The sequence below is a fragment of the Narcine bancroftii genome, chromosome 4 (assembly GCF_036971445.1).
Source record: "Narcine bancroftii isolate sNarBan1 chromosome 4, sNarBan1.hap1, whole genome shotgun sequence".
Taxonomy (NCBI): Eukaryota; Metazoa; Chordata; class Chondrichthyes; order Torpediniformes; family Narcinidae; genus Narcine; species Narcine bancroftii.
In genome coordinates, this window is record NC_091472.1 from 254,873,144 (window position 1) to 254,896,392 (window position 23,249).

The 23,249-nt window shown below is 41.9% G+C and overlaps 1 protein-coding gene across 4 annotated transcripts in view; it reads left to right on the top strand.

The window, feature by feature from the left end:
* The window catches only part of adcy5 (adenylate cyclase 5), a 390,458-nt gene that overhangs the window by 197,946 nt on the left and 169,263 nt on the right, over positions 1–23,249 (top strand). For all 4 annotated transcript variants that reach the window (XM_069934774.1, XM_069934775.1, XM_069934776.1 and 1 more), the window contains exon 2: positions 9,383–9,532. In XM_069934774.1, coding sequence (XP_069790875.1) covers positions 9,383–9,532 — 150 coding nt within the window. The remainder of the gene's footprint in view (positions 1–9,382; positions 9,533–23,249) is intronic.

Here is a 23,249-nt window from a genome sequence, read left to right on the forward strand (position 1 = left end):
TAAGAGAGAAAGAGAGTGCAAGGAAAGGAGAAATAGTGATAGAAAGGGAGAGATGAGATGAAACAGGAAAGATAATGGAAACCAGAGAAATCAAAGTTAATGCCATCTGGTTGGATGGTGTCCAGATGGAATATGAGATATTTGTGAGTGGTCTGGCAATGCATGAGACCATGGGCAGTTACCCGCATTTGGCCCATATACCTGTAAGTTCTTTCCACATCTACAATTGTTCCCACCTCCAACACTTCCTCTGGCAGCTGTTTCCAATTAGCCCCCACCCTCTGTGTGAAGAAGGTGCCCCTCGGATCCCTTTTAAATCTTTACCCTCTCACATTAAATATATAGCCTTTAGTTTTTGATTCATCGACCTTGGGGGTAAAAGTCTATGACTATCTTACTCATGCTTCTCATCTTTTTATTTAGACATGCAGCAGGGTAGCAGGACCTTCCGCCCCATGAACCCATGTCCCCCAATTACCTCAATTAACCTACAACCCCTGTACGTTTTGAAAGGTGGGCAGAAACTGGAGTGCCTGGAGCAAACCCATGCAGACACGGGGAGAAGGTACAAACTCCTTACAGACAGTGCCGGATTCGAACCCAGGTCACTGACGCAGTAATGGTGTTATGTTAACCACTATGCTAATCGTGCCGCCCAAACCTCTCAGGTCTGCAATTAGACATCTACTGTACAGAAACCAAACTAATTTTATAAACTATTGTAAAGATTGTCAGTATATCATTGTCAGTATATCATCAAGAAAATCTGCATGGAACGCTGCCATCAGGCAGCAGCAGCGATCATCAGGGAACACTCTGTTCTCGCTGCTGCCATCAGAAAAGAGGTATAGGTGCCATAGCATGCGCACCTCCAGGTCCAGGAGCAGCTGCAGCCCCTCTACCACAAGACTTCTCAACAACCAATTCAATCAGGGACTCACAAAGAACTTTTACTCTGTACATTTTTATTATTGAATATTTACTTTTTCTCTGTATTGTTCCCGGCCTGAAGTTGTTCCTGTATGTGATATCGTGTATGCCCTCTGACGATAAATCTGAACTTTGAATTTGAAAATCATTGTATAATGACCTTTGTGCTTTTGCTTGATTAAGACAGAAGGAACAGAGATATCTTACAATGTGTCACCGTTACTTCACACTGCCTTAGAAAACCTGCAGAAATCTAAAGAACACAATTGATGAAAACAGAAAAGATAAAACCTGCTGAGAACATGTATCCTTGAGAACGGTTGTAAGGGTTTGATACCCCAATATTAATGTGACATGTGATCCTGCCAGACCTTTCAATTGCCTTCACACATTTTCTTGTATAATTGAATGTGTTTAATTCTCTGTTGCCTCTTCTAGGAGCTTTTGATATTTCAGTGACTGGTATAACATGCAAAAGATGGTTTCATAAGCCCAGGTCATTTTTTGTTGAATTGAAGTGTAGTTAAGTGAAAAATTCATGTCAAACCAGAGAGCAAGTAAGTTCTCAAAAGTATATCAAGAACCTAACTGTGGCTCTGCGCCCTCAAGCCATGGTCAAGCAGAGTTACCATGATTTTACTGAGATTGATTCTACTGATAAGAACTAGGAAGAATGTGCAAAACGTGGGTGTGTTCATTTGTATGTGTAGGAGGCTACGTCTAAGAATGTATTGTGAGTCATGGCGAATTCTCAAGTCTCCTGGTCTCCTGGAATCCATTCCATAAACCCCGTCCTTGGTAGCATCCTCTCTCAACACTGACCTCTTTTGTCAATGTTAAGATCATTTCTTACTTGGAGTCAGTTTTGCTTGGTTATGCCTTTCTAAAGAGTGGCTTTGGGACATGATGCGGCGTTTCTGCAGATGTAAATTGGTCTTGACAAAGGCCTGCCTTGAGGAGGATTACAGGGCAGGGACGCAAGGCGACAAAGAATCGCACAATTTAAATACTTGCACTCACCTACCCTGTCTGTCTTTTGTAATTGCTGCTTAGTTTCTGTGTATAACCTGGACATTAAAATCACTATCATTGTGTTGGTCATCTGGCCTATAAGACCCGCAACTTCTGTCATGCGGTGAAAGACTTATCAGTGAAGTAAATTTTGTTGTACAACCACCAGTATTTCATGCTCATGTCAAGCAGGCGGTCTCCTGTGCCACATAAAATCTACAATGCTCAGAGAAGGGGGAGCTGGCCAGACCGACCCAAGAAGTCTTGCAGTAAAACCTCAATGAGTAGAGTCAGCCTTTTGTCTCTCTTGATTGCTCCAATACAGTGTACTGCTGGGAGGAACCTGAAGGGATGGTCAGGCCAGCATTGTACTTCAGGTGGCAAAGGGAATCGACTGATGCAAAATGAGAGGGTTTTTTTTTTTGCTTGGGTGGAAATTGGAAAGCAAGCGTTGGGGGAAAAGAAACATACTCAGTTTAGTTGTGTCAACTAGGTGCTAAGTTGAACTGCCAGAACTTGGCTCTCCATAAGAACACCATTCTGTGTGTTTCTTGAGCAATTGTACATCATTTAAGGAAAGGGCAGCTGGGAAGTTTTTGATTTTTGCCTCTGTAAAACATTGTCCAAATCCTTTGGCTCAGAGGTGGGCATCATTCTTGTAAAAAAAAGTGGGGAAACTATGTGCATTCATTCATGGGATGATTTCCACCAAGTCAGAACCTTGCCACGACTCTGCTGGGCTCTGACAACAGTAAACCAGATTAAAGAGCACAGATTGTGAAGCAGGCTGATTATTCAACCGTGTTAGATTAATACATGCCGTATCGTTGTAAGCCTCTCTCTGCTGTTTCATATAAACAGGAGTCCAACTTACTGCTATGAGCAGGCAGATAAGAATTTGTACTGATTAGCAGTCATAACTTCAGCAGACAAGGCTTGTGTAAAAGCAGTTTTTAGAGCAGTAAACATGGGCCATCAACTCTACAATTTGCCTTTAATTTCTGCCAAATTTATGTGGTCATCAGGGAGAGTCCTTTTAATCCTTTATCACCAAAGCAAAAGAGTCTTTGACTGCATAACAGATCAATGCCTTCAGTTTGTTTTCACTAGCGACAGAACATGGAATGTTCTGTAAGGGAAAAGTAGGCATGGTGAAGGTCAGGTTTCTTCAGCATCCAGATCCTGGATGTTGTTGACTGAGGTTCTGTGTCATGTGTTATTTGTGCTGTCTTTGAGAAGGCAGTGGATGGCAAGTTACAATGAAGCTGATATGCTGGGGATTGGTTCAGTATTGGTTAGTGGTAACTGGTGATGCCTGGCAAGATTCCCAGGTAATTACGGGAATCATGAAGGTCGTTACTTTGCCACAAGCTTCAGGAGCGTGGGATCTTACCCCACATTGACATCCATTGAGTGCTGTGAACTTGATGCAATCCAGCTATTCATACAGTCTAAATCTACTGTAATTATTTCAGGGGAGTAATTGCAAGAGTACATATCCTTTTATTTATCTTATAATGACTCAATCGAGTTCTGGCGCGCAATGTATGAAGTCTCATTCCTTTAGCTTGTGAGTTGTTTCAAGAGCTTTCTCAAAGGATGTGTTTTTCCTGCTTTTATGTCCACTTCCCTCTTCTCTCTTCCCCTTTCTGTACAGGGCCCCATTTAATCCACCCTCTCAGTCAAGTCACTGCGTTTGGACTGAACCCCCCCCCCCCCCCCAATCTCGTTTGTGAATGAGTTGCTCTGTTATTACCTTGGCTCTCAGATGCTGTGCCTCCCTCCTTCTCTCATCAGTTTCCACACTGAGAGACTTGAAGGGCAAAAACATTTTGCCCAAGAGCGCAGCAATGATTCTAACAATGCATACTCTGTCAAATGCTCGGCTGGGGCAAGTTTTAGTCACCTTATCATTTCCATAGAAGGATATCTCTTGCATGTAGACATCTGTGTTCCAGCATCTAATGGCCATCAAAGCCCCGAGAAGGCAGGGGGAAATTATCCTTGTGCCATGTCTCATAATTTCACCCTAATCTACAAGGTTAAGGAAACAAGCCCCAAGCAAGATTCATGAAGGAAGCAGGAAAGCCACAATGACTCATGCTCACCCACAGGATCCAAGAGAGGTTAACCTGCTTGTTCTTTTCACTGCTGCGTGCTTACAATTCCAAGCAGTCAAGGCTGATCGTGGCCAGCATGGTAGTTTAAGGACAATTAACATTGGGTCACAATGCCTGCTTTACTTCTTTCCTTGGCTTGGCTTCGCGGATGAAGATTTATGGAGGGGGTAAAAAGTCCACGTCAGCTGCAGGCTCGTTTGTGGCTGACAAGTCCGATGCGGGACAGGCAGACACGATTGCAGCGGTTGCAAGGGAAAATTGGTTGGTTGGGGTTGGGTGTTGGGTTTTTCCTCCTTTGCCTTTTGTCAGTGAGGTGGGCTCTGCGGTCTTCTTCAAAGGAGGTTGCTGCCCGCCAAACTGTGAGGCGCCAAGATGCACGGTTTGAGGCGTTATCAGCCCACTGGCGGTGGTCAATGTGGCAGGCACCAAGAGATTTCTTTAGGCAGTCCTTGTACCTTTTCTTTGGTGCACCTCTGTCACGGTGGCCAGTGGAGAGCTCGCCATATAATACGATCTTGGGAAGGCGATGGTCCTCCATTCTGGAGACGTGACCCATCCAGCGCAGCTGGATCTTCATAAGCGTGGACTCGATGCTGTCGACCTCTGCCATCTCGAGTACTTCGACGTTAGGGGTGTAAGCGCTCCAATGGATGTTGAGGATGGAGCGGAGACAACGCTGGTGGAAGCGTTCTAGGAGCCGTAGGTGGTGCCGGTAGAGGACCCATGATTCGGAGCCGAACAGGAGTGTGGGTATGACAACGGCTCTGTATACGCTTATCTTTGTGAGGTTTTTCAGTTGGTTGTTTTTCCAGACTCTTTTGTGTAGTCTTCCAAAGGCGCTATTTGCCTTGGCGAGTCTGTTGTCTATCTCATTGTCGATCCTTGCATCTGATGAAATGGTGCAGCCGAGATAGGTAAACTGGTTGACCGTTTTGAGTTTTGTGTGCCCGATGGAGATGTGGGGGGGATGGTAGTCATGGTGGGGAGCTGGTTGATGGAGGACCTCAGTTTTCTTCAGGCTGACTTCCAGGCCAAACATTTTGGCAGTTTCCGCAAAGCAGGACGTCAAGCGCTGAAGAGCTGGCTCTGAATGGGCAACTAAAGCGGCATCATCTGCAAAGAGTAGTTCACGGACAAGTTTCTCTTGTGTCTTGGTGTGAGCTTGCAGGCGCCTCAGATTGAAGAGACTGCCATCCGTGCGGTACCGGATGTAAACAGCGTCTTCATTGTTGGGGTCTTTCATGGCTTGGTTCAGCATCATGCTGAAGAAGATTGAAAAGAGGGTTGGTGCCAGAACACAGCCTTGCTTCACGCCATTGTTAATGGAGAAGGGTTCAGAGAGCTCATTGCTGTATCTGACCCGACCTTGTTGGTTTTCGTGCAGTTGGATAATCATGTTGAGGAACTTTGGGGGACATCCGATGCGCTCTAGTATTTGCCAAAGCCCTTTCCTGCTCACGGTGTCGAAGGCTTTGGTGAGGTCAACAAAGGTGATGTAGAGTCCTTTGTTTTGTTCTCTGCACTTTTCTTGGAGCTGTCTGAGGGCAAAGACCATGTCAGTGGTTCCTCTGTTTGCGCGAAAGCCGCACTGTGATTCTGGGAGAATATTCTCGGCGACACTAGGTATTATTCTATTTAGTAGAATCCTAGCGAAGATTTTGCCTGCAATGGAGAGCAACGTGATTCCCCTGTAGTTTGAGCAGTCTGATTTCTCGCCTTTGTTTTTGTACAGGGTGATGATGGTGGCATCACGAAGATCCTGAGGCAGTTTACCTTGGTCCCAACAAAGCTTGAAAAACTCATGCAGTTTGGCATGCAGAGTTTTGCCGCCAGCCTTCCAGACTTCTGGGGGGATTCCATCCATACCTGCTGCTTTGCCACTTTTCAGTTGTTCGATTGCCTTATATGTCTCATCCAGGGTGGGAACCTCATCCAGCTCTAGCCTTAGGGGCTGTTGAGGGAGCTGGAGCAGGGCGGAATCTTGGACTGAGCGGTTGGCACTGAAAAGAGATTGGAAGTGTTCTGACCATCGGTTGAGGATGGAGATCTTGTCGCTGAGGAGGACTTTGCCGTCTGAGCTGCGCAGCGGGCTTTGGACTTGGGGTGAGGGGCCGTACACAGCCTTTAGAGCCTCGTAGAAACCCCTGAAGTCGCCAATGTCCGCGCTGAGCTGTGTTCGTTTGGCGAGGCTAGTCCACCACTCATTTTGGATCTCCCGGTGTTTGCGCTGAAGATGGCTGCATGCGCGACGGAAGGCTTGTTTCTTCTCTGGACAGGACGGCTTTGTAAGGTGAGCCTGGTGGGCAGCTCGCTTCTTTGCCAGCAGCTCCTGGATTTCCTGGCTGTTTTCGTCAAACCAGTCCTTGTTTTTCCTGGAGGAGAAGCCCAGTACCTCTTCAGTGGATTGCAGTATGGTAGTCTTCAACTGATCCCAGAGGGTTTCAGGGGACGGGTCCGTGAGGCGGGTTGCAACGTCGAGCTTTGCTTTGAGGTTTGCCTGGAAGTTTCCTCTCGCTTCGTCTGACTGCAGTTTTCCAACATTGAACCTCTTTCTGGGGGCTTTATTGTTCCTGGGCTTTGGCTTGAAGTGAAGGTTGAGCTTGCAGCGAACCAGCCGGTGGTCAGTGTGGCATTCCGCGCTAGGCATGACCCTGGTGTGGAGCACATCTTGTTTGTCACTTTCTCGCACCAGGATGTAGTCCAGGAGGTGCCAGTGTTTGGATCGGGGATGCATCCAGGTGGTCTTAAGGCTGTCCCTCTGCTGAAAAAGGGTGTTTGTAATGACAAGTCGCTGTTCTGCGCAGAGCTCCAACAGGAGGCACCCATTGTCGTTGCACTTGCCGACGCTATGCTTGCCCAGGATTCCTGGCCAGGTTTCTGAGTCTTTGCCGACACGAGCGTTGAAGTCGCCCAGGATGACAACCTTGTCGGCTGTAGGGGTACGTTGGATGAGGTTGCGCAGGTCGGTGTAGAACTTGTTCTTTTCTGCTGGTTCCGCCTGGAGGGTTGGAGCATAGACACTGATGAGGGTGATGTGATGCTTGTTTTGAAGTGGGAGTCGCATGGACATGATTCGGTCCGAGAGGCCTGTCGGAAGGTTTTCGAGTTTGGAGGCAATGAAGCTCTTGACCATGAAGCCTACACCAGATAGGCGTCGTTCATCCGAAGGCTTGCCAGACCAGTAGAGTGTGTAGCCCGCGCCGCGTTCTTGGAGGCTGCCTACATCTGCCAGGCGGACTTCACTGAGAGCGGCTATGTCGATGTCAAGTCTGAGGAGTTCATGTGCAATGAGGGCAGACCGACTTTCAGGTCGGTGGCTGTCAGCCTTGTCTAGCATGGTTCTGATGTTCCAGCATGCTAGCTTGAGTTTGTGAGCATCTTTTGAGGGGGAGGACGTGGAGGGGGAGGACGTGGACCTGTCCTCGGGCCTGCGCAAAGGAGCTTTTAGGTGGAGTGCAGTGCGCGCAGTACTGGCCCCACCCTTTACACCCATGGTTCGTGTGCCGTGGCCGAGCAAGCTGGGACGTGGCAGCGAGGTCCTTGGGTCGTAGGTTTTATATCGGAGTGGCCTTCTCCTATGCAGGTTTCTTAGAGTAGTGAATGTATGAAGTTCTCTGCCCAAGGAAACAGTACAAGCTGTCTCATTAAGATCAGCTCATTTCACCAAATATTGGCCCTTAAGCATTGAACAAGACAAAAGTATATCTTTTCAAATGTTGGTGATCCCTTTGTCCTCTGGACTTCATCACCACTGCTAACTTCCACCATTGTAACACTTCTAGGTTATTTCCAAAGCCTTCATCCAGGCCTTTGTTAATATTTAACATGAATATTCCAGTGACTTGCCTCCAAGCTCCTTAAAAGAAGATGAAGAAGTATCAAGGAGCCTGGAACTGGAGTTTAGAGATAGATAGGGTGGTAAAGAGATCTTTGGGCACATTGATCTTCATAAATCAAAGAAAAATTTGGACAGGTACGTGGATGGGAGGGCAATGGTGAGGTTTGGAATGGATGCAGTTCAGTGATACAAGGCAGAATAATAGTTTGGCACAGACTAGAAGGGCCAAAGGGCCTGTTTTCTGTGCTGTAATGTTTTATGGTTCTAGAAGGATGAGGGAGAATCTTGTGGGGACAAATAAAATTATGAAAGGAATAGATAAAATAGAAAGGGAGGGGGGTTGTTTCCACTGGTAGGTGAAACTATAACTGGGGTCATAATCTCAAGATTTGAGAGAGTAGGTTTAAGACAGAGATAAGAAGGGATTGCTTCTCCCAAAGAGTAGTGAATGTATGAAGTTCTCTGCCCAAGGAAACAGTACAAGCTGTCTCATTAAATGTATTTAAGACACAGTTAGAGTTTTGAAGAATAGGAGAATTAATGAGTTATGAGGAACAGGTGGGCAAGTTGAGCTGAATCCACAGCCAGATCAGCCACAATCTTATTAAATGGTGGTGCAGGCTCGATAGCCCAGGTGACCAACTCCTGTTCCTATTTCTTATGTTCTTACCTTCTTAAATCCGAACATCCCAAACTTCCTGTCCGACTACCTCACTTTGTCATCAAATCCCCTCCATGTCTTCAACCCTCCCAGTCTCTGGAATCCCTGCCAGTATGTCATCCTCTGGGATCTCTGCGATCGTCCAACGATCATTTTCCAATTCATTCTCACTTGATTGAATATTCATATCTTGAATTGCTGAGGTTCTGCCACCTCTTCATCTGTCTCTCTGAAAGAAACTCCTTAAATCTTATCCTTTTTTACTTTTGCAAATCTATTTTTTAATGTGGCAGTGACATTTTTTATAATTTTCCTCATGAGATGCATTGTATATTAAACTCATGATTTAATGGCAGTATTTTGTACTTATGTGTGAACATTGGGTGAGCCTGCTGGCCTTCTGGATGATGTTCTTGGTGAGTGAATGCCTTATTATTCATTATCAAATGTCTAGGACAGCAGTGTGGCAGATTGGGAAGGTAACTAAGTGGCAAAAATGGGATCAGGTTGAACCAATCAGACCAAACATTGGTCTAATTGTTTGATGAACCAGCAAACAGTTGTGATAAGAACATCTCAATGGAATGATCATATGCATCAAGTTTGAATCAATGGTAAAAATGTATTGTTTGTCTGTATGTGTGTTATGTCTTGATGTTTTGTACTGAAGACCGGAGAGGGCTGTTTCATTAGGTTGTACTTATAACAATAAACTTGACTTGACTTGTAAAGCACATTTCATGGCTTTGAAAGTTCAGACTTGCATCAAACAAGTTATGATATTGCTCCGTTTTTAACCCATGTTTGCTCTTCCTCTTTCAGTTGGTCGCCAATGTGCTGATCTTCTCCTGCACCAACATCGTTGGTGTCTGCACCCATTACCCAGCTGAGGTGTCCCAGAGGCAGGCATTCCAGGAGACGCGAGAGTGCATCCAAGCGCGACTACACTCTCAGAAAGAAAACCAACAGCAGGTGAGGAACTGGACACTGTCTCCAAAGGGGATGTGTGGTTGCTTGGCTAATGCCCTACAGAGAGAAGACGAGAACATCTTTATTTAGGAGGGATCGGCAAGAAAGAAAAGGGGGTGGGGTAGTATTGATGGTGAGAGAAGGGACTGACACGATTGACAGAAAGGATATCAACTCGGAAGATGCGGAATCTATATGGGTAGAACTGAGGAATAGCAAGGGGCGGAAAACGTTAGTGGGGGTGGTATATAGGCCTCCAAATAGTAGTGTAGAGGTGAGGGAAGGCATTAAAAGAGAAATTAGAAAAGCGTGCAATAAGGGAACAGCTGTCATCATGGGAGACTTTAATTTCTTGAATGTTTACGGGACGGTTATCTAGACCAATATGTCGAGGAACCAACTGGGAGCAGGCCATTTTAGATTGGGTATTATGCAATGATAAGGGGCTAATCAACAATCTTGTTGTACGAGGCCCTTTGGGTAGGAGCGATCACAATATGATCAAATTCTCACTCGACATGGAGAGTGATGAAATTAAAACCGAGACTAAGGTCCTGAATTTAAATAAAGGGAATTATGATGGTATGAGACGGGAGTTGAGTAAGATTGATTGGGTGGTGTTTATGGGGGAGTTAACTGTGGATAGACAATGGAAAGCATTCACAGATTTAATGGAGAAATTGCAAAAATCGTTTTGCAATCGTTTGGCCAAAAAAGGTGACTCAACCGTGGATAACAAGGGAAATTAGAGACAGCATTAGGTCCAAAGAGAGAGCATATCAATTGGCCAAAAAAAGTACCACAACCGAAGACTGGGAGCAGTTCAAGATGCACCAAAGGAGGACAAAGGGATTAATCAAGAGAGCAAAAATAAATTACGAAAATAAGCTTGCGGCAAATATAAAAACCGACTGCAAAAGCTTTTATAAATATGTCAAGAGGAAAAGATTGGTGAAATCCAGAGTAGGTCCTTTGCAGTCGGAATCAGGGGAATATATAATGGGGAATAAGGAAATGGCAGACCAATTAAATTCTTACTTTAGTTCTGTTTTTACAAGAGAGGATACAAATAACCTCCCAAGGATGTTGGGAAACATAGAGACTAATGCAAGGGAGGAACTGAAAGAAATCAGTATCTCTAAGGACATGGTCTTGGGGAAATTGATGGGATGAAAGGCAGATAAATCCCAAGGGCCTGATAATCTACATCTTAAGGAAGTGGCCATTCAGATAGCAGATGCTTTAAGAATTATTTTCGGAGGAGTCACGTGATGGAGTAGTGGCCGGTCAGGGAATTCCAGCCCTCTCCCGAAAAGTTTAAAAAAAAAACACACAAAGCACAAAGGTACAAGATTAAAATTTATAATAAAGTAAAAATAAAGGTGAGAAGAAAATGGCAGCGAAGAGAGAAAAGTCAAAAACAACGGGAAGAAAAGAGGAAGAAAGAATGTCGGAAGAAGAAGGTGAAGGCCTTACCTGTCCGAAGAGGCCCGCCGCGGAGAGAGAAGCCCGTTCCCTCAGGTCAGTGGAGGTCCCGGGCTCGGGACTACAAAAATGGCTCGCAGAGCCGAGTAAAAATCCGCAACCGTGCATGCGCGACTCCTCGCGCATGCGCGATGCGCATGAAAAAAAACACACTGACGGGAGGGGGGAGCAGCTGCGGAGTCGATCTCCACAGCTGAGAGAGACACCTGCAGCACAGCAGCAGGTGAAGAACACAGACAATAACGACAACAAGAAAGAAGAGGGTAAAAAGAAAACAAGGAAACAACAGATGGTCAATCCAGAGGAAGAAGAAGAACAGAAAGAAGTGGAAGAAGAAGAGAAAGGCAAGACAATGGATGTATTTTTTTTTAAAGAATATATGGAATCAGTGAAAGAATGGCAATTACAAGAATTTAATGAGATAAAAAGAAGAATTAAGAATGCAGAAGAAAAAATGAATAAAATAGAAATGGCCATGTCAGAGATAGGAAAAAGAGTGGAAAATATGGAAGAACGAGAAACAATTGTAGAAATGGAAGTAGAGGAATTAAAAGAGAAATTAGAAGAATCTAATAAAAAAGTTAAAGAGGCACATGAGCTGTTAGCTCAGAAGATAGATATAATAGAAAACTATAATAGAAGAAATAATATAAAGATAGTGGGACTTAAGGAAGATGAAGAAGGCAAGAATATGAGAGAATTTATAAAAGATTGGATCCCCAGGGTCCTAGGAAGACCAGAATTACAGGAAGAAATGGAAATAGAGAGGGCACATAGAACTTTAGCCCCGAAACCACAACCGCAGCAAAAACCAAGATCCATTTTAGTAAAATTCTTAAGATATACAACAAGAGAAAATATATTGGAGAAAGCAATGAAGAAAGTAAGAGAAGACAAAAAGCCACTGGAATATAAAGGTCAAAAAATTTTTTTCTATCCAGACATAAGTTTTGAACTCCTGAAGAAGAGGAAGGAGTTCAATACAGCAAAAACGATCTTATGGAAAAAAGGATATAAATTTATGTTAAAGTACCCAGCGGTACTTAAAATAGTTATTCCAGGGCAACAAAACAGACTATTCTCGGATCCAGAGGAAGCAAGGAAATTTGCAGAACAACTACAAAACAAGCAGAGAGATGAAGACATGTAATGAGAGCAAAAATGACCACGAACTATATGTGTGTGTGTGTAAAGGGGTATATGTGTGTATATATATATATATATATATATACATGAATGTATCCGCATTTAGAGGAAAATATATAGAGTATAGACAAGAATTAATAAGGGAGGGAAAGAGAATAGAGGGAATAAGGAGGGAATTAAAAGAGTGACCTTTGTTACATATGAAAATTAAAATCTTTTCTGGGGGGGGCTGGGTGGGGAGGAGTTACGGTCACTACAAAATCAGTTGACGTTTGCGAGTGAATTCGCAAATCCAAATGGAGAGGGGAGATGTGGTTGCCCGACAAGGGATAAAGGGCAACTCAGGAGGGGGAGGGGAGAATGGGGTTAAAGAAGTTTTAAATAGGAGAATAAGGAAAATGTTTGATGTTTTAGAAATGTTGTCTTATAAAGTGTTCAAAACAAGAAAGCAGAAATGGATAAGAAGGAAAGGTGATGATGGAGAAACGGAAAGGGAAGATAAACAAAGTATGAAATGGCTACGCTGAACTATATGACTTTAAATATTAACGGAATACATAACCAAATTAAAAGGAAGAAACTGCTAAATTTACTGAAAAAAGAAAAAATTGATATAGCATTTGTGCAAGAAACACATTTAACTGAATTGGAGCACAAGAAATTAAAGAGAGATTGGGTAGGACATGTAACAGCAGCGTCGTATAATTCAAAAGCAAGAGGAGTAGCTATATTAATTAGTAAAAATGTGCCAATTAAAATAGAAGAGGAAATAATAGATCCAGCAGGGAGATATGTAATGATAAAATGTCAGATATATTCGGAGTTTTGGAATCTACTCAATGTATATTTACCTAACGAAGAAGATCAAATGTTTATGCAAGATATTTTTTTGAACATAGCAGATACGCAAGGGCACATATTAATAGGAGGGGATTTCAACCTGAATTTGGATTCAAATATGGACAAAACTGGGAAAAAAATTAACAGAAAGAACAAAGTAACCAAATTTATAATTAAATCGATGGAAGAAATGCAACTTTTGGATATATGGAGGAAACAACACCCAAAGGAAAAGGAATATTCATATTACTCGGGTAGACATAAAACATACTCAAGAATAGACCTATTTTTGTTATCAGCTCATATACAAGATAGAGTAAGAAAAACAGAATATAAAGCTAGAATATTATCGGACCATTCACCCTAGATATTGACAATAGAGTTAGAGGACATCCCTCCAAGAACGTATAGATGGAGATTAAACTCCATGCTACTTAAAAGGCAGGATTTTAGAGAATTCGTTGAAAGACAAATTAAAATGTATTTTGAAATAAATACGGAATCAGTGAAAGATAAGTTTATACTATGGGATGCAATGAAAGCGTTCATTAGAGGGCAAATAATAAGTTATGTAAGCAAGATGAAGAAGGACTATAATCAGGAAACAGAGCAGTTGGAAAGGGAAATAGTAAATATAGAAAAAGAATTAGCAATGAAGGAAGATGCAACTAAAAGAAGAGAATTGGCAGATAAAAAAATAAAATATGAAACACTACAAACATATAAGGTGGAGAAGAACATAATGAAGACAAAACAGAAATATTATGAACTAGGGGAAAAAACGCACAAAATTCTAGCATGGCAGCTTAAGACAGAACAAGCTAAGAAAATGGTATTGGCATCAAGGAAAAAAGACAAACAAATCACATATAATCCAATGGAGATCAAGGAAAGCTTTCGAGAATTCTATGAACAATTATACCAAACTGAAAATGAAGGGAAAGAAGGGAAAATAGATGAATTTTTAACTAAAATTGAACTACCAAAATTACAAATAGAGGAACAAAATAAATTAACAGAACCAATTGAAATAGTAGAAATACAAGAGATAATAAAAAAATTACCAAATAATAAAACACCAGGAGAGGATGGATTCCCAATAGAATTCTATAAGATTTATTAATTCCACCCTCCTGGAAGTAATCAACCAGATTGATAAAACACAAAGCTTACCAGATTCATGTAAAACAGCAATAATTACAGTAATACTAAAGCAAGGGAAAGATCCACTCGCACCAGTGTCATATAGACCAATATCATTACTTAACACAGATTATAAGATAATAGCTAAACTATTAGCAAACAGATTAGCAGAGTAATGGTAAATCTAGACCAAACTAGATTTATTAAAAAAAGACACACAACAGACAATATTTGTAAATTTATTAACTTAATTCATGCAGTAGAAGGGAGTAAAGCGCCAACAGTAGCAGTTGCTTTAGACGCAAAGAAGGCCTTTGACAGAGTAGAATGGAATTATTTATTCAAAGTATTGCAAAAATTCAGTTTACCAGAGAAGTATATTAATTGGATTAAAGCATTATATAAGGGGCCATTGGCGAAAGTGACAGTAAATGGATATATATCAAAGCAATTTAACTTAAGCAGGTCAACACGGCAGGGATGCCCACTATCACCCTTATTGTTCGCGTTAGCTATAGAACCACTAGCAGAATTGATAAGAACAGAAAATAATATAAAAGGGATAAAAATAAAAGACAAGGAATATAAAATCAGTTTATTTGCGGATGATGTTATAGTATACTTAACAGAACCAGAACTATCAATAAAAGAATTATATAAGAAATTGAAGGAATATGGAGAAGTGTCGGGTTACAAGATTAACGTAAATAAAAGTGAAGCAATGCCAATGAATAATGCGGATTTCTCAAAATTTAAGAAGGAATCACCATTCAGAAGGCAAATGCAAGCAATAAGATACCTAGGTATACAAATAAATAAAAATCTCGGCCATCTATATAAACTCAATTATTATCCACTAATGAAAAAATTACAGAACGATTTAGAGCATTGGAAAGATTTACCATTAACACTAATAGGAAGGATAAACTGTATTAAAATGAACAATTTCCCAAGGATATTATACCTATTTCAGGCATTGCCAATACACTTGACAGAGAAATTCTTCAAGGAGTTAAAGAAAATAATAAGGAAATTTTTATGGAAAGGGGGGAAACCGAGGATAGCACTAGATAAATTAACAGAATGGTATAAACAAGGAGGCTTACAACTGCCAAACTTTAAAAATTATTATAGAGCCGCACAATTAAGATACCTATCAGATTTTTATCAAACAAGGGAAAAGCCAGATTGGACTAGATTAGAATTAGATAAAATAGGGGAAAAGATACCTGAACACATATTATATAAATGGGATGAAAAATTGGTACAACGTAGGAGTTCTCCAGTATTACATCATCTACTCAATATTTGGAAAAAGATTCATGTAGAAAGGAATAAAACAAATTATCAATTACCAAAATTAATATTGACGCAAAATAAGTTACTCCCTTTTACAATAGATAACCTTTCCTTTAGAGAATGGGAGAAAAAAAGGATCAAAAGAATAGAAAATTGTTTTTCAGGAAATAGATTATTATCCTTTGAACAAATGAAAGATAAATACAATATAACTCAAGATACAGTGCTGGCATATTACCAATTGAGATCCTACTTGAAGGACAAATTAGGAAGCAGTCTGAGTTTACCAGAGGGAAGTAACTTTGAAAATGTGATTACAGATACAATGATAATCAAAAGATTTATAACAAATATGTATATTAAACTGCAAGAAAAGGAGAATGAGGAAACAAATGGTAAAACTAAACAAAAATGGGAACAAGATTTAAATATAAAGATAAAAAAGGAAACATGGGAGAAGTTATGTTCTGGAACGATGAGAAAGACAATAAATACGAGGTTATGAATGATACAATATAACTGGATACACAGGCTATACATTACACCTCAAAAGTTAAATAAATGGGACCCAACAGTACCTGACAGATGTTTTCAATGTAAAAAATAAATGGGAGCAACAATTCATGCAATCTGGACATGTGACAAAGTAGAAAAATTTTAGGAAGATCTAAACCAAATATTAAATAAAATTACAGAAAACAATATACCAAAAAATCCAGAGATCTTCCTCCTAAGTAACATAAAAAACAAAGAATTTGGAATTGATTTGGATGGTGCACAAAAAAGATTTGTTAAGATAGCTCTAGCCGTAGCAAAGAAATGTATTATGTCAACCTGGAAATTGGAAGATAATTTGAAAATACAACAATGGTATATAGAAATGAATAAATGTATTCCATTAGAAAAAATAACATATAGTTTAAGAAATAATATTGAAATATTTGAACAAATATGGGAGCCTTGCATGAAACACAATAGAGAAAACCTACCGGGGACATTCACTACCTAAATTAACGAAAGGAGAAGGAAATGAAAAGAATTGACTCAGTGGAATTTCTTGTTTATTTTTATTGAATGACAACATTGTTTGACTGGTTTAATGTATCTTAGATTTTGTACTTTAAATGGATGTGGGGGAGGTAGGGAGGGTGGGATGGGAGGAGGGGGGGGGAGAAAATGGCACTGTATATATTTGAAAAGGAAAATGTATGTATCATGGTCAATGTGGTTTATGGTGTGAAAAATAAAAAAATTTAAAAAAAAAAGAATTATTTTCCAGAACTCGATAGACTCAGGATCAGTACCCATGGATTGGAGGGTAGCTAATGTTACCCCACTATTTAAAAAGGGGGGTAGAGAAAAAGCGGGGAATTATAGGCCGGTGAGCCTTACATCAGTAGTGGGCAAAATGATGGAATCCATTATTAAGGATGTAATAGCGGAGCATATGACTAGCAGAGAAGGGATCTGACGGAGTCAACATGGATTTACAAAAGGTAAATCGTGCTTGACAAATCTATTGGAATTCTTTGAGATGGTGACAGGTAAAATAGATGGGGGAGAGCCAGTGGATGTGGTGTACCTGGACTTCCAAAAGGCCTTCGATAAGGTCCCGCATTAATGACTGGCTTACAAAATCAAGGCTCATGGGATTCGGGGCAAAGTATTGATATGGATTGAGAACTGGCAGGCAGGTAGAAGACAGGGAGTTGGGATAAATGGCTCGTTTTCTGATTGGCAGGCGGTGACCAGTGGGGTGCCACAGGGATCTGTACTGGGACCCCAGCTGTTCACAATTTACATTAATGATCTGGATGAGGGGATTGGATGTAATATCTCCAAATTTGCAGATAACACTAAGCTAGGAGGGGTTGTGTGCTCGGAAGAGGGGGTCAGGAAGCTCCAGTGTGATTTGGATAAATTGAGGGACTGGGCAGATACATGGCAAATGCACTACAATGTGGATAAAAAGTGAGGTTAACCACTTTGGTAATACAAACCGGAGGGCAGATTACTATTTGAATGGCAATAGATTAAGAGATGGGGAAGTGCAGAGAGACCTAGGGGTACTTGTACACCAGTCTCTGATAGCGAGCATGCAGGTACAGCAGGCGGTTAAAAAGGCAAATGGTATGTTGGCCTTCATATCAAGAGGGTTTGAGTATAGGAACAAGGATACCTTACTACAGCTGTACAGGGTCTTGGTGAGACCACACCTAGAGTATTGTGTGCAGTTTTGGTCACCTTATCTAAGGAAAGATGTTCTTGCCATGGAGGGAGTGCAGTGGCGATTCACCAGGCTGATACCTGGAATGGCAGGAATGACTTATGAGGAAAGATTGCGCAAATTGGGATTGTACTCGCTGGAGTTTAGAAAATTGAGAGGGGATCTCATAGAGACATATAAAATTCTGGCAGGACTGGACAGAACGGATGCAGATGGGATGTTTCCAATGATGGGAAAATCTAGAACCCGGGGCCATGGTTTGAGGATAATAGGCAAACCATTTAGGACCGAGATGAGGAGGAATTTCTTTACCCAGAGGGTGGTGAATCTGTGGAATTCATTGCCACAGAGGGCAGTAGAGGCAGGTTCAATAAATATATTTAAGAGGGAATTAGATATATTTCTTCAGTATAAGGGTATTAAAGGTTACGGAGAGAAGGCGGGGACGGGGTACTGAACTTTAAGATCAGCCATGATCTCGTTGAATGGCGGAGCAGGCTCGAAACGTCGAATGACCTACTCGTGCTCCTATCTTCTATGTTTCTATTAAGTCAATATTGATGTGGCAAGACCAAGTGCTCATTTCTTTGCTGTGACACATGCCACAGGATATGGAAAAGCAGTTTATTTGATTACATCTTGAGAAGCTTTACTAAGTTACAGACAATAATGAAAGACAAACTCTTTTATATGTGTGCAAATGTTGGAAGAGAATGCTGAACTTAACGAAGATGCCTCAGATGGCCAAAAGCCTTGTTGGGAATTGTCTCCCACTATCAAAAATGCAGAATGGCTACATGTTCAGACAGTAGAGGTTTAAGGACATGGGATCTTCAGATTGTGTGGTGAAGATTAAGTGTGCCCATGGTGGTCATGTAGGGTGACTTACCATGAGATTAGAGAACAGTACATCACAAGAGCAGGACCTTCAGACCACATATCTCCACCAAACATGATGTCCAAATTAAACTAAGTGGAGGTAAACAAGAAAATCTGCAGATACTGGAGTCTAGTGCAGTCCACAAAAGCTCTGGAGAAACTCAGGAGGTCACATAGCATCCATAGGAAGTAAAAGGCAGTCGACACTCCTGACAAAGTGCTCAGGTCCGGAACATCAACCTCCTTTTAGTTCCAGTGGGCATTGCGTGACCTCCTGAGTTTCGCCAGCACTTTTGTGCACTAATCTAAATCTATTCTGCTTTCTCATATCCCTGGCCTTCTTTCCCCTGCATACACGCGTCTATTCAGATGCTTAAACACTACGATCATACCTGTTTCTACCTGCCAGCCCGTTCCAGGCATCCAGCACTCTCTGTGTTAAAATATAAACTTGTTCCACACATCTCCCTTAAACTGCTTTTTCCCTAAATGCATGGCCTTTCGTGTTCTGGTAAAACCATCTGTTCGTTTGAGTTGCCAGTAAATATAGGCCAGGACACCAAGAAGAGCTCTCCTGCTTAGTCTATGGGATTTTTAAAAATGTCCATATGATACAAATCTAAATGGAGTGACAGAACGCAAGGAGACCTCAGGGGTATAGACTGGTTAAGGTGATGGTGGAGGAAATATTATGTGGAAAGACATGAGCTAATCTATTTTAGCAGTAAAAGTAGAAAGGCAGAATGCACTATAAATACTGTAAAATTCCATTATACCAGACTTTGGTGATGCCAGACTGACAGATTTTCCAGATCTTTGAATGTTATTCTGTTTATAACCCCCACACTTCTAGAGGCATTACAATAAGATGATAATAAGTTTTCTGGTGAATCTGATAAGATTAAAGAGAATGTGGGAAACTAGGAATGCAAATTTTGGGAATGAGAGAAGGTGGGACCTGGAGAATTTTGAGAATCTTTGAAAATGGGACCTGGAGAATTTTGGGAATGTGGGAAATTGGTAGCTGAAGAATTTTGCGAAAGTGGGAACTGGGTCCTGGAGAATTTTGAGAATGTGGGAAATTGGTACCTGGAGAATTTTGGGAATGTGTGAAAGTGGAACCTGGTGAGTTTTGGGAGAGTGAACACTGAGGCCTGGTGAATTTTGGGAATGTGGAAAACTGGTCTCTGGTGAATTTCAAGAGAATGTGAGAACACAGGAGCAGGAATCGGCCATCTGGCCTGTCGAGCCTGCTCCACCACCATTCAGTAAAATCAAGGCTGATCTGGCCGTGGACTCAGCTCTATGACCTCCAATTTCCCTCCTATTCAGAAATTGACCCATCTCTCTGTGTTTTCAATCAGGAATCCAAGGCTCCAAATGACTTTCATGGGAACTGGGGCCCTGCTGAAATTAAAGGGAGCTGAACACCTCTACTTCTGAATAGACAGATAGCAGAGCATCATTAATTTACTGCAAGTTGTAAATTAAAACATGTTGGAAAGACTTGGGTGGCCTTGTAGAAAAATCAGTGCAAGTTAACATGCATGTTCAACAAGCAATTAGAAGGCAAACGAAATGTTGACCTTTTATGCAAAAGGATATCAATACAAGAGTAGAGATATCTTGATCCAATTACATGGAGCTCTGTTAAGGCTGCAGTTGGAATATAAGAATATATTTGCCACAGAAGGAATGAGTTGTTCCAGACTTTATGAGAGATTAAGATAACAGCTGTGCCCATATTCTCTGGAACATGGAAGAAAGAAACTTTGTCTCCATGAAGCGCTTGATAGGAGAGAAAGAATGGGTGACCTCTGTCTTAATTGGAGAGTCTAAAACCAGGGATCACTGTCTCAAAATAAAGAAGATTTTTTTTCAACCAGGGGGTGGTGAATGTCTGAAAGATAGCACATTTTTGGATGTGAAGAGAATCAGATTTATGTAATGCATTGCCAGGGGTGGTTGTGGGGGCTGGAACATTAGGCGAATTGAAGAGACTCTTAGATAGACACATAGATGGAAGAAAAATAGAGAGTTATGCAAAGGGAAGGTTTAGTTTTTGGTAGGTTTTGGAAGGGCCTGTACTGTGCTATAATGGTCTATGTTCTGTGTAACTTATAGAATGCCCCAAGAATTAGGGTTTGTGGAGTAATTGCCTACCATCTACATTAAAGGCTTGGAAGGAGGGACAAATATAAGTTATCCATGTTTGTATATGACATGAAAGTAAATAGAAGGCATGCTGCCATGAAGATATTTGGACCTTTCAACAAGATGTAGGTCCTAATGGCTAGTCATGATGTAGATGGCCCCATACAGTTTTAAATGGCATGTAGAAAGGATCAACAGTGGTTTGTTTTAACATCAGCAAGCCCACGGAGGTCCGTGCACAAGCTGGCGGCGCCCATGCTTGGTAGCAGACCAGGAAGCTTGAAGGACCATCCTGGGGATCAGTGGACCAATACAAGGCACCAAAGCAGGAGAACATCCCCGCCTGCTGAGAAGGAGAAGCCTGGGAGAGGACCCAACGGGAGGAGACTACAGCAACGAATCAGCAAGGGGCTTGGTGGGAACCAGGGATCGGGACCAGGATTCGTGAGGGTTCCGATGGCGAGAACGGCTCCCGCAAGACATTGGATATTAACAGCTTCCCAGATGAGTTGAAGACTGGGAACCGGAAGCAGGGTAATTACTGGAACAGACAAGAGGTCATGGGAGCGCAAGAGGCGAATCGATGGGCACTCAGTGTCTCTGAAGGGACTCTCTTTTGCTTCTCTTCCTCATATTCGAGGGGGCTCTGGGCTAGTGCTGTCTCTTCGTCTTTTCGTGAAAGGATTAACAGCTGGAAAATCATATATTTATGTGAGAAAGTGTGAGATCATGTACTTTGGTAAGAAGAATCATAAGGCAGACTATAATTTTTAAATTTAGACATTTAGCACGGTAACAGGCACTTTTGGTCCACAGACCCATGCTGCCCAATTACACCCAATTGACCTACAACCCCTGGTACATTTTGAATGGTGGGAGGAAACTGGAGCACCCAGGGAAAACCCACGCAGTCATGGGGAGAACATACAAACTCCTTACAGACAGCGTGGGATTCGAACCCTAGTCGCGATCGCTGGCACTCGCTAACCTAAATAGAAATAAACTGCAAATGAGTGACAGAGCAATCTCAATTGATTTCTGCATAAAACACAAAATGTCAGCATGCATGTGTTGGGAAATGGTAAGTTGGGCTTAATTGCTTGGGTATTGGAGTTTTAAAAGAAAGATGGTTGCAATTGTAAAAGGAGTTGGCCTGACTCTACCTGGAACATTGTTTGGTCCCATTATTTAACTGACATTGGTGGCAATCCAGAAGAGCCAGAAGGTGAATTTTTGGAGTAAAATGAAACAAGGAAGTCTGCGATGCTGGGGTCGAGTGCAATTCACAAACCTGTTTCTCCAGCACATTTGTGAATTGCACTCGACCCCAGCAACTGCAGACCTTGCTGTTTAACTCCATTCAGCTGCTCCACTGTGAGTCTCTTTGAGGGATGCCTACCCTGAAAAAGTACAAATCCTCTCTTTCATGTGAGTAAAATTATAATTTTAATTGTTAAATTTAGACATGTGGTATGGTAACAGGCCTTTCCCGCCCATGAGTCCATGCTGCTCAAATACGCAAATTTATCTACAACTCCCGTACGTTTTGGAGGGTGGGAGAAACCAGAGCACCCTGGGGAAACCCACACAGACATGGGGAGAATGTACAAACTCCACAAAGACAGTGCCAGATTTGAACCCGGGTTGCTGGTACTGTATTAGTGTTGCGCTAACCGTTACCCTAACCAGGCTGCTTCAGTTTTGTGAGAGTCTCTCACTGTTTCCCTTCTGTTATGCAATACACCAAAGTGCTGGAGAACCTCAGCAGGTCATGCAGTGTCTGGTGTATTTTGTCCTTTGGTTTATTGCGATACAATCACAGTGTTTGGACACTTTCTTGTTGAACTTCCCCTCTGTTAAGCCTGCTGTTCTCAAGCTCTATGACAATGTATTCAACCATACTTGCTTCCACATCCACATGTTCTTCCTAGCTACCTTCCTATGGATGCTGTGTGTTCTGAAGTTCCTTCAGTATAACCATATAACTGTTTACAGCACGGAAACAGGCCATGTCAGCCCTTCAAGTCCGTACCGGTTCACTTGAACAACTCCACTAGCTCCTCCGCAAACTCCTGAGGAAGTAGAGGCTTTCTTCATGATGCCATTGGTGTGTTGGTTCCAGGAAAGATCTTCTGAGATGAAAAAGGATTTATGACAAAATCAACTTTCAAGCATTTAAACTTAGCTGCACCCTTCACCGTTTTTCAGAATTCACAGTTGTTTCCTGATGATTTCTTATTCTTCAGGAGAGGAGAGAATTCTTCAGTTCAGGGTAGAAACTATTTGGGCCATGTTTGTGTATTGTATTTAATTCCTTGGATATAACGGTTGTCCTATCAGAAACATCTAAATACTTCGAGTTTAGAAGAATGAGGGGTGGTGTAAGATTCAGAGGGGATCAGGTAGATGATGAGAGGGGTCATAGCTACAGGATAAGGGGATGGGGGTTTAAAATGGTGGTGTTTTGGAAGTGTTTCTTTGAGAGTGTGGTGAATCTTTGTTCTGCAGCCTAGAAATTTGTGAAGTCTAGAGTGTGGATCTATTTGA